Raw genomic sequence first — 17,743 nt, forward strand, 5'->3', positions numbered from 1 at the left:
TGAAACAAACAAGAAATATGACAAAAAAAACAGAAAACTTGAGCGTCCATAACTATTCACCCCCCCAAAGTCAATACTTTGTAGAGCCACCTTTTGCAGCAATTAAAGCTGCAAGTCTCTTTGGGTATGTCTCTATACGCTTGGCACATCTAGCCACTGGGATTTTTGCCCATTCTTCATGGCAAAACTGCTCCAGCTCCTTCAAGTTGGATGGGTTCCGCTGGGGTACAGCAATCTTTAAGTCATCCCACAGATTCCCAATTGGATTGAAGTCTGGGCTTTGAATAGGCCATTCCAATACATTTAAATGTTTCCCGTTAAACCACTTGAGTGTTGCTTTAGCAGTATGCTTAGGGTCATTGTCCTGCTGGAAGGTGAACCTCCGTCCCAGTCTCAAATCTATGGAAGCTTGAAACAGGTTTCTCTCAAGAATTTCCCTATATTTAGCGCTATCCATCATTCCTTCAATTCTGACCAGTTTCCCAATCCCGGACGATGAAAAACATCCCCACAGCATGATGCTGCCACCAACATGCTTCACTGTTGGGATGGTGTTCTCGAGGTGATGAGAGATGTTGGGTTTGCGCCAGACATAGCGTTTTTCTTGATGGCAAAAAAGCTCAATTTTAGTCTCATCTGACCAGAGAACCTTCTTCCATATGTTTGGGGAGTCTCCCACATGCCTTTTGGTGAACACCAAACATGTTTGCTTATTTATTTCTATAAGCAGTGGCTTTTCTCTGGCCACTCTTCTGTAAAGCTCAGCTCTGTGGAGTGGACAGCTTAAAGTGGTCCTATGGACAGATACTCCAATCTCCGCTGTGGAGCTTTGCAGCTCCTTCATGGTTATCTTTGGTCTCTTTGTTGCCTCTATGATTAATGCCCTCCTTGCCTGGTCCGTGAGTTATGGTGGGCGGCCCTCTCTTGGCAGGTTGGTTGTGGTGCCATATTCTTTCCATATTTTAATAATGGATTTAATGGTGCTCCGTAGGATGTTTATTTTATAACCCAACCCTGATCTGTATTTCTCCACAACTTTGTCCCTGACCTGTTTGGAGAGCTCATTGGTCTTCATAGTGCCGCTTGATTGGTGGTGTTGCAGACTCTGGGGCCTTTCAGAACATCTGTACATATACTGAGATCATGTGACAGATCATGTGACACTTAGATGGCACACAGGTGGACTTTATTTAACTAATTATGTGACTTCTGAAGGTAATTGGTTGCACCAGATCTTATTTAGAGGCTTCATAGCAAAGGGGGTGAATTCATATGCACGCACCACTTTTCCGTTTTGTAAATTTCTTTGAATTTTTTGAAACAAGTTATTTTTTTCACTTCACCAATTTGGACTATTTTATGTATGTCCATTACATGAAATCCAAATAAAAATATATTTAAATTACAGGTTGTAATGCAACAAAATAGGAAAAACACCAAAGGGGGTGAATAATTTTGCAAGGCACTGTAGCGCGACAAACTTAGGAAATAAAATACTTAAGTATGGCATGCCGTATGCGTGCCTGAACGCAGAGGGTTTGTTTTCACTATGCGTTCAAAGCAAAGGCACCAGGGAAAAATGTTACACACACAACACATGAACACAACTGTCCTGCTAGGGGTTCAATTAAACATTCAATTAAAGGTACAGTCCACACTCTCACTGTCCCTGGTGGCCAGACCAAGTATAAACACAAACAAACAAAACCGTTTACACCAATAAGTATAAGTATATTATTTGTACATGTTTGGTCATATTTGTCTTACTCTTAGTTTTTTAAGAAGGGTACACTAGCAAACACATCCCCCACAGTCTTCCAGGGAATTTCAGGGTGAAAATCAAATGTATGGACTGTGCCTTTAACCTTTGTCTGGCTGATATTGAGCAAAAGCTGCTGTCACCTGAGAAACATAAAAACACCTGAATTTTCTGCATTGGTGAGCACTTTGCTGCACTATCCTCAAGAAAGGCATCAGGTGTTACCCATAACCCACCAGCAGTTCAAGTAGCTAAAGTGTCTCTCTTCCTTGAGTCCGGAAGACTTAAAAAATGAAACTTTCTGTCATCCGTGTATGCCATTCTGCATATTGAGGGACAAGTATGTAATCAACATACTGATTATGATGAATTGTGCTCCATTCAAACCGACTAGTCTGTCGGCCTCACAATGGGCTAGCACAGAATGTCAACAGCGGTCAATTGTAACAATGAAGTACATTTACATCAGTAACAATAAAGGGCATTTCCATAGACTACAGTTACTGTATTGCTCAGGTCTCTAGTGCTCTCCAGAGGATTACAGCGGAACCATCCAACCCCCACCGGACCAGTTAGCCATGGGCACATTGTGACATCTGACAGATCAGGTGCCCTGGAATACCTAGGACGCATCCAAAATGGCCCGCGATTTCCTTTATTGTTCGAAAGTAATGCACTATATATCAAATCAAAAATCAAATCAAATGTTATTTGTCACATGCGCCGAATACAACAGAAAAAAAAATACAACAAAAAAGTAAGAAATAAAAGTAAGAAATAATTAAAGAGCAGCAGTGAAGTAACAATAGCGAGGCTATGTACAGGATCTCTCTTGGATCTCAAATCAAATCAAATTTTATTTGTCACATACACATGGTTAGCAGATGTTAATGCGAGTGTAGCGAAATGCTTGTGCTTCTAGTTCCGACAATGCAGTAATAACAAGTAATCTAACTAACAATTCCAAAACTACTGATCTAGACTTGGTGCTCCGGTACCGCTTAACGTGCATGTGGTAGCAGAGAGAACAGTCTATGACTAGGGTGGCTGGAGTCTTTGACAATTGTTAGGGCTTTCCTCTGACACCGCCTGGTATAGAAGCCCTGGATGGCAAGAAGCTTGGCCTCGGTGATGTACTGGGACGTATGCACTACACTCTCTAGTGACTTGCGGTCGGAGGCAGAGCAGTTGCCATACCAGAGATTTCTTATAAGCTTCCGGGTTAGAGTCCCGCTCCTTGAAAGCAGCAGCTCTACTCTTTAGCTCAGTGCAGATGTTGCCTGTAACCATGGCTTCTGGTTGGGGTATGTACGTACAGTCAATGTGGGGACGACGTCATCGATGCACTTATTGATGAAGCCAGTGACTGATGTGGTGTACTCTTCAATGCCATCGGAAGAATCCTGGAACATATTCCAGTCTGTGCTAGCAAAACAGTCCTGTAGTTTAGCATCTGCTTCATCTGACCACTTTTTTATTGATCGAGTCACTGGTGCTTCCTACTTTAATTTTTGCTTGTAAGCAGGAATCAGGATAGAATTATGGTCAGATTTTCCAAATGGTGGGCGAGGGAGAGCTTTGTACGCGTCTCTGTGTGTGGAGTAAAGATGATCTGGAGCCACCCCCCCCCCCCCCCCCCCCCCCCCCCTGGTTGTACATTTAACATGCTGATAGAAATTAGGTAAAACTAATTTAAGTTTCCCTGCAATTAAAGTCCCCGGCCACTAGGAGCGCTGCTTCTGGATGAGCGTTTTCCTGTTTGCTTATGGCGGTATAACTCATTGAGTGCGGTCTTAGTGCCAGCATTGGTCTGTGGTGGTATGTAGACAGCTACAAAAAATACAGATGAAAATTCAAGGTAGATAGTGTGGTCTACAGCTTATCATGATATACTCTACCTCAGGCAAGCAAAACCTTGAGACTTCCTTAGATATCGTGCACCAGCTGTTGTTTACAAATATATATAGACCGCCACACCTTGTCTTACCAGAGGCTGCTATTCTATCATGCAGATAGAGCATATAACCCAGCAGCTGTATTTTATTCATGTCATCGTTCAGCCACAACACTGTGAAACATAAGATATTACAGTTTTTAATGTCCCGTTGGTAGCTTATACATGCTTTTAGCTTGTCCCATTTATTTTCCAGTGTTTGTGCGTTGGCTAATAGTACGGATTGCAAAGGCAGATTAGACACTCTTCGCCTGATCCTCACAAGGCACCCCGATCTCCTTCCGTGAAATCTCCATCTCTTTCTCCTGCGAATGACGGGGATGAGGGCCTGTTCAGGTGTCTGAGGTAAATCCCTCTCGTCCAACTCATTAAAGAAAAATTATTCATCCAATTCAAGGTGAGTAATCGCTGTTCTGATATCCAGAAGCTATTTCCAGTCATAAGAGACTGTAACAACAACATTATGTACAACATAAGTTACAAACAATGCGAAAAAACAAACAAAATAGCACGGTTGGTTAAACGGCAATAAAACAGCAGCCATCCTCTCCGACGCCATGATACATTTGTGTATGTCAGAAATGACACCCTATTTTGACCTGGTCAAAAGTAGTGTACCATATAGGGAATATGATGCCATTTTGGACCCTACCCACTGGGCACAGACGTCAATTCAACTTCTATTCCTGGTTCGACGTAAATCCATTGAAAATATGTGAAAACAATGTTGATTCAACCAGTGTATGCCCAGTGGGTAGTGACCATACCAGTCTCAGCTGTATGACCTCAGAGCCCACTTAGCAATGCTTCGGTGGTCAATGGAGGGCTACAGTCATCTAAGGAGGGCTATCAGGAAGCTGTCATCACCACGCTGTGTCCTGACACATCAGGTTCCCAGGAATACATGGTGACCAGTCTGAGCTGTATGACCTCAGAGCTATGACAGAGCCCACTACAGGGGGACTATGGGCTGAGAGAGGAAACTGTCATTACCACACTGGGGCCTGAGCAGGAAGAGCAGGTGAGAGGAACCAGGGTCATATTCATTAAGGCACCCAAACATGTTTTAAAAACAAACATGAGCGTTTCTTATTTAATAAGTCCAGGAAGTCCCTCCCCACTTCAGTCTGTTTTTTTCCCTTTGGTACCAAGTGAATACAACCTAGGCTGGACAGCATTGTGAGGGGTCGGTCTGTCTGTCAGATGAGAGGTGAGATATCATGACTAACTGTCTTCTAGGTGTGAGGGCAGATAGGAGTCTAACAATAGGCCTAGAATGATACTGTAGCTGAGCCAACTGGCTACTGTTGGGGAATAAAAAAAAAATGTTTTTAGGGGATCAAGGGTTGAAGATTAAAATACAAGCTAGGATCATTGATTGTTAGGGAAGATGATTTGTTGTATTTCCTGTAAGTTAATTAGAAAGTAAGATACCCTATAGGCCTAATTGTTTCTCCAATAAAGTAGATTATCACACTATGATACCACTGCATTAATAGAATAATTCACGCAAATGTGACTTGTGCATATTTCAACACTGCAAAACTGACTGGAATGGTCCGAAGACACCACTAATTACACAGACGTTGAATATATGCTAGTTCAACAACATTATCAGAGATTCCAGTGGCCTGAGCAAATCTCTCCGTTCTGAGGTCAGCGAAATAACGACCCATTAATGACAGGCTAGGTCCCAGATCTAGAGCGGTCTGTACAAGTGCAGCCAAGAAAAGGGGCGTGAGAGAAAAAGAAAGAAGGAGAGATTGAACACAGAAGAGAGATATGTGCTCCCGACTCCCCTGACGGCTACCCACCCAGGCAATCTTTCCTCTCCACCTCTGTCAGCGTCATCCTATACTTCCCCTCTCCTTTGTTTACACGATGCGCCCGATGGAAATGATAAACAATGATAAACCACATATATCAGCTGAGTCTGGTAAACAAATGTGAGTTTACATAAACTGAGGAAAACAATGCCATGGGAAAGGAGGTTTGGGACATTAAGAAAAACATGTTTGAATTAGAACCAGATATGGTCCTCTCATCGTTTCACAGTGAAAATTATACATTGAAATGCTATAGGCCTGGAGGACATGTTTAGCCCATCTAACTACTTATGCTCAAGCACAAAGTCCCAAATATTGGGTAATCAAATAGAATGTTGTCATAGAATCTTGAGTATCTGGATGTTCATAATCATACAACCAAGCATTCTGACATTTTAAAAACTACTAAACTCCCCAAAAAGTTGTTCTTTAAGTTATAGCATGTACACAATTTGCATAAATAGTTTTTTTTTAAGTATGCTATTTGGCTTGGTGTGAACTAACAGACTAATGATAGCTGTATTATTTACTATAGTCAATTTATATAAATGGCATAGGCCTATCGTTTACTTATATAAATAGTTTCGAAAGTAGGCTACAGTAGTCTACTGGCTTTCTGTAAACATAATCATAGAGATACTGTGTTCCATTTATTACATGCTCTGTCAAGCTCAAAGTGACCATTCCTTCTCATGACACCAATGAAGTTCATGTATAAACAGACAACCACTTACACTGTAGGTAGCTACTGCGGAATAATAATAATCCTAGCGTTATCAAATCGCGATCATTCACCAGCTACAATGTATCAAACTACAGCGACACAGAACAGAAACACAGAACTAATGCCTTACCTGAGAATATGCCGTTCTCTCTTCAAATGCGTTTTTGTTGTGGGGAACGTGTATTGTTGTCGCTGAATTTGAAGAAAATAGACGCTCATAAAAACAAGAGTGACTAAATAAAGAAGTGATGGGTTTGGACCGGGCGCGCGCTTTCGCTTTCAATCATACGAACTATATCCAGATAACTTTCAGAGTTTCTGTTTGCTGTCATATCCCGTCTGAATACCTTTGATGTCTATATTTTCCTCTCTCCTATCTGGTTTGATTCAATCCTTTCAAATCACTCCCAGTGAAAATGACAGATCGTAGTGAGATGTCGTCAACAGGTGAAATGGAATGCATGTTCACACTGACCGACACAAAGTTGGTGTGAAAATGCGCCTGGGCGCGTCACTAACTGACTACACAGTTTCTGTGGTCTGTTCGTGAGGGGGCTCCGCACCGAAATGAGAACTCTGATCTGGGATTTCCCGCGACGACATGGCTTTGTCATTGTAATGTGCTCGTTATAGGCTAACGCAGAAGCAGTTTGGCCTGGCACCCTGCCAACACACCTCGCGGGTTTTGTGTCACTCAATGCCAAGGGCCCTTGGAAAGCGTCAATAGCTGCCACGTAAATCTCTCCTCCACTCTCTTTACTATACCCAAAGGGCCTTTATCAGCCCCTGCCTCCTTTAACAGTTCTGTCTCAATGAGCTGATAGTGTAATCATAGACTATTCCCTCAGTCTTCCCCTAAACAAGGGCATGTGGACAGGGTGAGAGAGAATGCCTGGAGTTGGGGTTGGTAGCAGACAGTGAGTGGGCAAAGAGTGAAAGGGGTAAAAGAGAGAGCAGATGGAAGGGGCAGGGTACAGACTGGGTGAAAGAACAGCTGGTGACTTGTAAAAAGCACAACAAAGTCAAAGAATGGTGCCTTTTTTTCACAGGCGAAACACTGCCACAACAACATGTTAAGCTGCCTATTGTTTGTCTATGTATGGTTTTGCTTAGATTATTTTTTTTAAAGTACAAAATAAAACATAGCTTAGGTGTGATGGCAACACTGGTTACACCCTGTGCATTTCAAAACAATGAACGCAGGCGTTTCTGTCAGTCGGTAGGTGAAAGAAGAGTTGCCTAATGTGAATGTTCTGTTTGTCTCTAGTGGTGACAGGGACAGCTGGCAGATGAAGTGGTGTGAAGATGTATGTGACAACAACACATTGTAATTTTTCTTCAGACTTCTAGTTCTTTCTTTTTTTTCTCACTTTGAATACATCTTCTCTATTTCCATCCGAAGGTTACAGTAGAAACCTAAAAGTTCAGTCATTTCACACATGGTGTGTCCGGTGTCATTCAATGCAGTCAAAACCAAGCTGTCACTTTTGTCACAGCATCAAAGGCATGAACTGCTCAGGTAACCATACTCAAATATTTACACACAGAAGGAAGGGTACAGTACCTTTGAGAAGTATCTGAGAAGTATGAGCTCACAGTACACCATTATTATGAAATGATCAGGCAGGTTCAGAGACAGAGACATGGTTGAGTCAGAGCCAGACACTCCCATCTCCCCAAACCTGTCTACCAGGTAGAGACTAGTCAATGGGGCGTGGGACAAAAACGAATGTAGTATGCTACTAGGCTAGACACACAGCTAAGAGGAATCCTAAGGCTAAGCCGATTATGTTGATGTATTCAGGACATTACAATATGGTATTATATAAAGCGGCTGAGAGAATAACAGGATGATACCGGATAATGAAGAGGTAGATAGAGAAACAAGCACACAAAGGCATGGCAATGACATGTTTTGGACTCTCGCAATGGAAACTTGGCCCACAGTGATTTCAAATGCAAATAGAAGAGTTAGGTTTTCCTGGCATGCAAAACGGCCATGGCTGGCAACAGTCAGAGTACTGTGTGTGTGTATTGCCTTGACTAGGGGATGCTGGAAAGGCCATGTGGAAGAGCTCAATTGTGTCAGTCAGCATTCATGAATACTAAACCATGAACGGAACCTTCTATCAGAGCATTTTCCATAAGTTACACTGCAATTCTGCAATTTATACAGGTGTAGTCAAAGAAAGAGTTAATTCAGACATTTACATTTGAACAACCTTGATTTAATATAAAACTAGGTCATCTTAATGTTCACATTTTTCCAAGAGATTCTATTATAAAATGTTACAATGTACATGGCAATGTTTAATGATCATTAATGCATCTTTTACTATACAATTTCAGTATATGTACACCCACCAAATCATGACCACTGCTTTTTTTCCCCATAGGCAAACAAGGAGGAATGTATGTTCAAATTGGAAATAAAATATACACAACATTAAGTTGTGGCTGGGTGAAAATAATTTCCCTCTTCCTCCCAAGAGTGCTTAAAGTGAAATCCTAAAATCGATTTGCCATTCAAACCTCATGGAGTCCACACACCAGGTTGGCAGGCACCGCAATATCTGGCAGAGAGAGAAATAACAAATCAACATCTTGTTTCTATCAGTGAATTAAGAAGAGCTTACACTAACAAGTAGTCAAATTGATGCGCAAAGGACAGTTTGAAAGAGTACAGTATGTGTAACATATTGCCATCTCTTCACGGATAGCTTTGTCATGCTCATTCCCGTGATAAGGTTTAAGTGAGGTGAAAGACCACTGATAATAACTCTATTGTAACACAATAGTTGCATATAATCTAGATACTAATAGACCCTATAGTAATATAATATTATTACATCATACACAACAACAGTTTCTATTGTAATAGAATAACTGCAGAGGGTGGAGTGTCAGATACCGATCTTAGCAGGCTTGGGGAGGTTCAGGTTGGTCATGATGTCCACAAACTCTTCCACGGTCTTGGTCAGGCGGGGGTTAAACCTCCTCTCCTCGCCCACGGTGGAGGCCGTCTGACCTGCAGCACAGGATTAACAGACCTGTTAGCAATACATCACAATGATGATTCAATGACTACACTCAACTGTAGAACCCACGGTCTGATCTGGCTTAGGAATGAGAGTTGAAAATGAAAGTAGACAAATGGTGAAGGGTGGTGGTACAGTACACCGGACAAATTAACTTCGTAAAGTCTATGGAAAGGAGTGTCATAGCACTGCGAGAGTAAACAAGCCTTCTGGGTATGCTTGTACGAAATTATTGGTGAGACTATCCCCAAGAGCATAGATGTAAGAAAGGAAATCTTGCAAGGAAAGGGGTCAGGGGATATAGACATTACACTGGAATACAATAACACTTTTGCATAAAGAGGATGTCTTGTCAACCTTTGTAGTCATGTGCAGGGAAGACGAGGCACTGAGGAGGTAATGTGAAGATCTTCCGGTGGATTGATTCATAGAGCCTCCTAGAGCAGCCTGGGAAGTAGATAAACAAACAGATCAGGCTCGTTTTCATTGGACCCCAAACAAACGGACTGAAACAGGGAGGGACTACCTGGACTTGTCTGATAAGAAACACTAATTAACACTAACACTAACTATTCCAAAACGTTTTCCGTCACATGCCCTATTGAACATGAACTACGGTTCAGTGACTATTTGAGATCAGACTACACTGGGGAAAAAAGTCTACAATACTGCCACAGTGTGTCCACTAAGCATAAAACAATGCACCAAGTGTGGGTGAGGCAATGATCCACAAACTTTTCATGCATTGTTTAAAAACAGTTCCGACCAAAGAATTGGGAAACAATAGCATATAGGGATGAAAGTCTGTGATATACCCTGATAATATGTCCATGTCTAGATATATCACCACAGAGATCAAAAATCAGAGAGAATATGACTGAGTCACACTATAGTACTGTGTTGGCTTAGATACTTGCTTTTTGCATTGTTATGTCCAGCATGGATTCAGTCTTGTGGATGCCCAACCAGGCCAGTGCATTGCAGTACATTTTGTCTTGGCTCTGCTCGGTTTAGCTTAGTAGTGTGGAAAAGGTTAACGTTACCCTGCTGGAAGTCTGTCCTTCCACAGCCCCTGATTAGCAGTGTGTCCCCAGTGAAAGCCATGCTCTGGTCCCCTGTTACCAACGTCACACAGCCGTCTGTATGTCCTGGAGTCTCCCTCACCGTCAGATACTGAGGGACGAGAGAGGCAGTAAGAGGGATTACAGAAAACAAGGGAGGGGGAAGTAAAGAGGAGAAAGGTGTGACGTGTGAAGAAGAGATGAAAGTGAATAAGGCCGAAGCATTTAAAGCAGTGGACAGCAACCCTGGTACTGGAGAGCAACAGTACATGATGTGTAGGCTTTTGTTTCAGCCCAGCACTCTTACTCAGTTGAACAAAAAAACCTGTAAACCTATGACTCTTCAGGACCAGGGATTTTGGGTGAAAACAATTTGGGGTAGGCCCAGACCCATATTGTATTCTCTATAGCTGTAGGTAGGTCTGTCCTCACATGTTTGCCAAAGCTGATCTTATCTCCCTCTGATAGCATGATGTCTGCACTGGCCCCGCTGTGCTTGGAGATGGCACTCTTCATCCCAAACAGCCGGTTCTTCAGCTGTCCCGTGCCTGTGATGTGGTCTGCATGGCAGTGAGTGTTCACTAATAGGGGGGAACAGGGTACGGGGGGGGGGGGGGGGGGGGGGGGGGGGGGTACAGTGTGAGTCATATGTCATCTTAAACAAGGGTAGGATAAACAAGGAGATCAAAATGGATGTAAGATTAGTGTGTGCGTGTGTGTGTGTGTGTGGACGTGCTAGCCAGCGCATGCTTGTGTGCTTGTCTATGTTTTAGAGACATTCAAGTTACCTGCCACTTTCAGGTTGAAACCCAGTTCCTCTACGAGTTTCAGATCCCTATCCACTGTCTCCAGTACTGGATCAATGAGGACCGCCTCCCTGCTCTCTGTATCAGCCAGCAGATAAGTGTAGGTGCTGCTCACCGACTCAAACAGCTGTAAAGGTTGGAACAAGCAAGGACAGGTGAGTGAGTAACCATAGGTTATAAAAGATGAGGGGGCAGTACAGTATTCTATTACATAACACACATCATGCCTGTATATTGATCAAGAATGATAATATATGGGTGTGTAGTCTTATGGTGATAAGGGGTTTGTTGTTTTAAGGCTGCAAGTCTGTCAAGAGTCACCGTCAAGGTGGATTTTCATACTTTGAGGCGGTCCTACATGTGGGCATTCCTGCATCTACAGGAACCCCTCTTTATCCTTCTATTGGTCCATTTTTAAACTATGACTCCCGTATGGAGGCGCTCATGTACAGTAGGTGGCGGTAATGCACCATAAAGTTGCCAACCGCCGATAAACTCCACAGAAGAGGCGGGGGCGACAACACCGGTGGCTAGCTAGGGTAATAGTAGACAGTGTCCTTCGTCCCTGCTTATCGGACACAGTTTTCCCGTATTTATGTTAACGAGGATAGTTGTTCAGTAGGCGTTTAGGACACTGGGTGCTAGCTAACAAGCTAGGACTCCGGTACACAGCCGGTGGGAGAGGTAGCTAGCTCACCGGTAGACCGTGTACTTCGCCCCCGCCTCTCGGGCACTGTTTTCCCGCAGTTCTGCTTTTTTAAACAATGCAATAACGAAGGATGCCTAGAAAATACGTTCCCCCTAATTCTCATTTTGACCAATTACAAAATACCTGATTACTTGCACTGAAAAAAAAAACTTCATATTTTCAACAAGTCGGCGGAACCCAGTTGAAACTTCAGCCTAGAACTTTTACGCATGCCAAACTTTGGCCAAAAGCAAAAAATATAAATGATTGCAGTGGCTAACTCACCTGTCTGAAGAAAGGTCCTTTTCCCAACTCCATCCTGGAGCAGTAAGGTCGTATGATGACCGATTCCAGAGGCTGCTTGCTCGTGCGTAAGCCCGGGCCGATGTGGGCTGGAACTTTACGCGAGTACCCGGTTGTTTGGAGCCACAGCGTATAGGCCGGCGCAGGTTTCAGTCGGTTTACAACTGAACACATTTTTTCTTCACTGTTATTTTTAACTGACACTTTTTTGGGCGACGGACAGGGGTAGAAATCCCAAAACTGAGCAGACGAGTTTGACTAGTTTGTTGTGCCCCAATCCTCTGTAGCTGTCCGTTGCCGTAGAAGTATGGTTGCAACAAATGTTGTCGCTATATTGACTTATTGTGCACTAAAATGTGTAGTGTATCCAGGAAGTCCCAGAAATCTGATACGGGAGCCTACTCCTTGAGAACCTCCAAGCACTAGAGCAGAGGACAAGTGCAAGCTGTCAACCCTTCAACACACACGCGCACACACACACACACACAGAGAGAGAGAGAGATAGGGGGTCAGAGTTCGGTGTGTCACTATGACTGTGCACATGTGTATTCATATAACAAGGTACTTTACACTACGTGACTATTGTCAGCAACTCCAGATAGGAAACAAACCCAGTTGAATCCAACAATCCATGCATTAGTATGGTAATTAACCATATATAATGGTTTGAATAAGAATCTGCTTTCAATAAAATTATTGTCAGATTAAAGGACATTTTTATTTAATACAAAAATGGAATGTGAAGCAAAAGTACATAAAACTTTAATATTTTGCAGAAATGTAAGTGGTCATATTGCTGCTAATAAAATCTAGCTGTCAGAGGTACAATTCATTGTTTTTGGGGTTCCAGATTCTTCAAATGTGTCCACCTGTAAAAGAGTCAAAATCATAACATGGAGTGGAGCATTTTCACATTCAGAGAAGCACTGACCCAGTTCTGTGTGACTGGTGCATCTACTGTAGCTATGTACCTCTACATATTTGTACATCCAGGGGAGCAGCTGGGTGACCCTGGTGTAGACTCCTGGTTTGTTGGGCTGACCACAGCCATCTCCCCAGCTCACTATCCCAGCCAGCCTCCAGTCCCCCTCCCCTGTCTCACACACCAGTGGGCCTCCACTGTCTCCCTTAAAACCAGAGAAGACCACATATGAATTCATATATGCAGTTGTTGGTGTGTGTGTGTGTGTGTGCTTGCATGAGTCCACTCCTCCCTCCATGGTGAAAAGCACAAAGCATCCTGGGAGTGAGGTAGGAGCCATAGACATTTGGGTGGGAACACATGGACTGGGCTATCACTTGCACCTGAGCCTGTCGCAGCTCAGACCATACAGAGCCTGAGAGAGAGGGAGAGAGGATAAAGACAAGGCGCAATAAATTAGAGTGATCATCCAATCAGTTGAAATCATAAGGAAGTGGTGTGAGAATATTTGTGAACGTGGCTCACCCCCCTCTTTAGTGTAGCCCCAGCTAGTGATCCAATAGGGGGCACCAGGAAGGAAGGACTCTAGGACTGGGCATACACACTGGTCGAACCCCACCTAAAGCAACACATAACACAACACCATGGTCATGTTCCTTAGGACACACTGTAGCAAAACTTTTTGCAACAGAAAACAAGAGTTTCTTATTAGACAAGTTCAAATAGTACCTCAGTACTACAGTTTTCTCTGTTTTGTGCAGAACATTTACTGTACTGCACTGACGATAATCTCACATGTACCCAATGAATCAATGGTTAAATCAAAAAGCGGCCCTGAGAGGTAGTATTTTCACATTCTACTTTTAATATAAAAAAATCAAACCCACCATCTTAGCACCATGCTCTACCAACTGAGATACTTGTTGTGTTGATATAGTGTTAAGTTGTCAGTTAGATTTCATGCCGGAGAGAAACCATGAATATGACAAATGCCAAACAGGAGCAGGTGAAATCGGAATAGGAGTAACCATACATATAGCCATATAACTTCCGCTGAACAACCTTCATCATTAATTCTTCTCACCGCCCATGTCAGCCACGGTGCGCAGTAGCTCCAGGTCATAGTCGTTGTTGTTTACGGAGAAGCTGGGGTGATAGAGGATCTGCAGTGCTCTGCAGCGTTGGCCCGCTGATGTGTCCGTCAAACTGAGCGTGCCCAAAACCACCTGCCACTCTGACTCCTGCAACATGTTGTACCTGGGTTATGGAGAATGCAGGGAAAAATAAGGCACATATTATCTAATATAATAAGTACAGTTTCCATATTAAGACAGCCTCAGAGTCAAAAGGAGTTGTTAAGGAAGTCATAATATGGACATCGGAATAAAAAATAAAGCATATTTTCTCTCTCCCTCCCCCTTACTGGATGAAGCAGTGGGCTGCAGTAATGATCCAACGTGGGGTGATGATGCCCCCCCCCCCCCCCCCACACACACGTTTCCCTCTCCACTGCTCTGCCAGCCCCACTTGTCCTCTGCTAACATCCCCCCGACAATCCTCCAAGCCTTCCGACCAGCACCAACTGGACCTAGGAAACCTGAGGGAGAGTGGGATGGGGGATGGGTGCTTCAACAAATGAACTGTCAACACAGACATAACCTGAACACGTTATTCGGTTATGCAAGACATTGTTCAGTTTGTACAATATTGACTCGTGGGATCAGTTACTTATTGTCATTGTGTAATAGCCAGTCATTTAGCCAGTTGTCTACAGATTGCTTGTTCATTTGAATGTACCGAGAAGACCTATACAATTCTGATGTATCAGCGGATTGGATGGCATTACCTGCACGGACGTTTCCTGTCTGGTTGATGGGTTGCTTGGGCAGCAGGACTGGCATTGGGACACTGCAGTTCCCTTTAACGCCACATGGCTGCACCATGTCTGTCAGGTTGGGTGGGAAACACAGGAACTTGACTGAGGAGGAGACGAACAAGATGCAAAGGAGAGTGAGCGAGGACGAGGTAAAATGGGTGTTTGTTGAATGCTTGCATCCTTTTTTTTACTGTCAAATGCAGCTCGTCTTGGGTGGCAGGTAGCCTAGCAGTTAAGAGTGCTGGACCAGGAACTGAGAGATTGCTGGTTCGAATCCTTGACCTGACTAGGTCAAAAACCAATCAATGTGCCCTTATTGCGCCTGTAAAATCTGTCAATGTAACCCTAATGGTGCCTGTATGTCGGCCTGGATAAGAGTGTCTGGTAAATGACTGTAAATATATTAAGATATGACATTGTGTCTGAAAATGTTACTAGCCATAAAAATCCTTGCTTTCTCAAAGCTTATTGGAGGAGAGGATGCAAGGGACCTCCTCCCCCAATGAGCTTTGAGAGGAGTTGAGTGAAAAAGGCTTGTGATGTTTTCAGACACAGCCCAGGTCTACAAGCACTGTATTGTCATTGAAGTTACCTACAATAGCAAAGAAGGATAAAGACGGCGATGAAGGTCGTCAACATTGTCAGACGTGAGGGGCCAGTGCACCGCGGGGGCTCAAGATCTACAGTAAGAAGGGAATAGAATAAAAGATCCATTATTTTGAATAAACTGCTGCATTCTTTGGATACCTTGAACATTCAAGTGCTTTTCACAAGAATGCGCATAACCTTCATGGAAAAGAACAATACGTTTCAAAGACGTATGTCTGGCCCTGTGTGGTTGGCGTCTGCAAGCTTTCATGGTTGCCCAGGAAGGAGTTGGAACATTTATGCAATCAACAATGTGTATTATACAACCATGGAAAGGTTCATGGTATAGCCAGGGGGACTGTGGTGCTCAAGTACAGACACTTAAAGAGTACATTCACCTACATGAAAAAATGAAGAAAAAAAATCTCATTACAGTGAAAGTTGTTTAGGTGCCTATGGAAGCAAAGAATAGATAAATCACAACTTGACATGAACACAAGATAATAGACCAAAAGCCTAGTAAGACTTGGGACATATTCATTACTCCAATTCTGTTGCAAAACTTTGTAACATTTGGATTAAATGGAAGCAAACGGAACAAAACGGGAAGGGACCTACCTGAATTTGTCCAATAGAAACTCTTGTTTTGCTCTGTTTGCTTCCGTTTGGTTTATAAACGGTAAACAGTTTCCGTAATGAATACACCCGTGTATTCAAGTCTCTCTCTCCAATACGGCACAGTATCCTACCTGGCTGTTCATTAGGGCAGTCTTCGGGGAGTGCTAGCCCAACAGATCCTTCATCCACTTCAGATGGCTTCCTCTGTGGGACCTCCAGAGGGCGATTACAGGAAGGGAGGGGCGAGGATGTCTCTGAATTTGGCTCCTCTGAGCAGGCCAAGTCCGGGGGTTGGGGGTGTGAGAGGACTACCTTTGGGGTTTGGGCCTCTATGGGTACTTCAGAGGAGGACGTAGGGGGATCAAATCGTGCTTCTGTTCGGGGCTGTTGGGCCTTTAGATTCCTCTCAGAGGGGCGAGGTGTTGGGGTTGTGTCTGTCTGATGGGCATTGGGAGGTGGTGGTGGTATGCCCATTCCCAAGTGGGATTCCCCATGAGTGCAAAGAGTGTAGAGGATGGTAACTGGAATACCCCCACTGGTACACCCCCAGTGGCAACATTGAGGGAAACCGAGGGGCAGGTTCCGAGGGATGGGGTAAGGGGCTCATTGCATGGACGTTGTACATGTGGAAGGAAAATGGAAGCCTTCATATCTATACTTGTGAGGTCTGGGTATAGGAGTTTCTGAGGGGGTGGTGTGAGGAGTGGTTGGGCGAGGGGGGTGATAGCAGACCGATGCTGTAGGGGTTGGAGGCGTGTGACAGGTGGTGGAGGAGCAGAGGGGGTATGCGGCTGGGCAGGAGAGCAGACCAGAGGGGAGCTCTGGGCCTATCTCAGATGAATTGGTACCAGCGGTACGACAGGTGCCCTTCAGCAGAGATATAGACACGCTTTTAAGAACCTGTACAACGTGTTTTAAGTGTGAATGTTTACATCTTGACACAATCTCTGTTCTTACAAGCACGCACAGGATTTATTAACATATCTGTATACACATTGTCCTCCAGAAGTTTTGTGCTGTCGGTTCTGAATCGAATTATTGATTATAAGAAAGAGCATAATTGCTATAATAGAGCTATAAAAATTAGAAGCTTGCTGGGAAATCAATCAAATACCACCCATTGTAGATTAGGCAAGGACATTTTGTTTACAAAAAAAAGTGTAGATACTAGTCATAGAGAGCTGTGTCTCTACTTCATCAGGGATTATTCAACTTAATCTATTGCTCCTTCACTCAAAGTTGGAATTCCAAAGTCACAATTAAAAACATCCTTGAAATAGTGGCAACAATTCTGTCAAATGCATTGTCTATCCCAGGCTTGGTCTTTTTCAGATTATTTTCGCCAGACCGCTCCTCTTTTGTCTCTTCTTCTACCTGCACTCCTCCTTCCGTACCCAACCTTGTTCCTTTCCTAATCGATTCATTATCTCACCCCCCATCATCCCTCCCCTCATGAGTTACACCATCTTTCTCTCCTCTGTAGGTAGGTGTGAGCAGTCCTGAACAAGGTAGGCCTGTAACAGATCTATGCACTCTTGTCATCGGGGATCATGAAATATGCATGTGAATAATTGTGAGCC

At 43.6% G+C, this 17,743-nt stretch overlaps 2 protein-coding genes across 3 annotated transcripts in view; both read right to left on the minus strand.

Annotated features, from left to right (window-relative positions):
- Positions 1–7,884, minus strand: part of LOC110488593 (pleckstrin homology-like domain family B member 3) — a 34,114-nt gene extending 26,230 nt beyond the window's left edge. Inside the window, exon 1 of one of the 2 annotated variants that reach the window (XM_021560872.2) lies at positions 7,828–7,884. The gene's annotated coding sequence lies outside the window, so the exon portion shown is untranslated. Of the gene's footprint in view, positions 1–6,393; positions 6,887–7,827 lie in introns of those variants that run through there. The other variant, XM_021560863.2, reaches the window with a different exon arrangement.
- Positions 7,885–8,469: 585 nt separating this feature from the next.
- Positions 8,470–12,633, minus strand: LOC110488606 (persulfide dioxygenase ETHE1, mitochondrial). Its single transcript, XM_036947146.1, has 7 exons — positions 12,142–12,633; positions 11,151–11,295; positions 10,795–10,943; positions 10,345–10,474; positions 9,659–9,748; positions 9,175–9,291; positions 8,470–8,836 (listed from the first exon to the last, which is right to left on the minus strand). Exons 1-7 carry the CDS (start codon positions 12,331–12,333, stop codon positions 8,790–8,792), a joined length of 870 nt encoding a protein of 289 aa, XP_036803041.1. The 5' UTR covers positions 12,334–12,633; the 3' UTR covers positions 8,470–8,789.
- Positions 12,634–17,743: the final 5,110 nt, after the last annotated feature.

Source organism: Oncorhynchus mykiss, chromosome 2, assembly GCF_013265735.2.
Source record: "Oncorhynchus mykiss isolate Arlee chromosome 2, USDA_OmykA_1.1, whole genome shotgun sequence".
Classification (NCBI taxonomy): domain Eukaryota; kingdom Metazoa; phylum Chordata; class Actinopteri; order Salmoniformes; family Salmonidae; genus Oncorhynchus; species Oncorhynchus mykiss.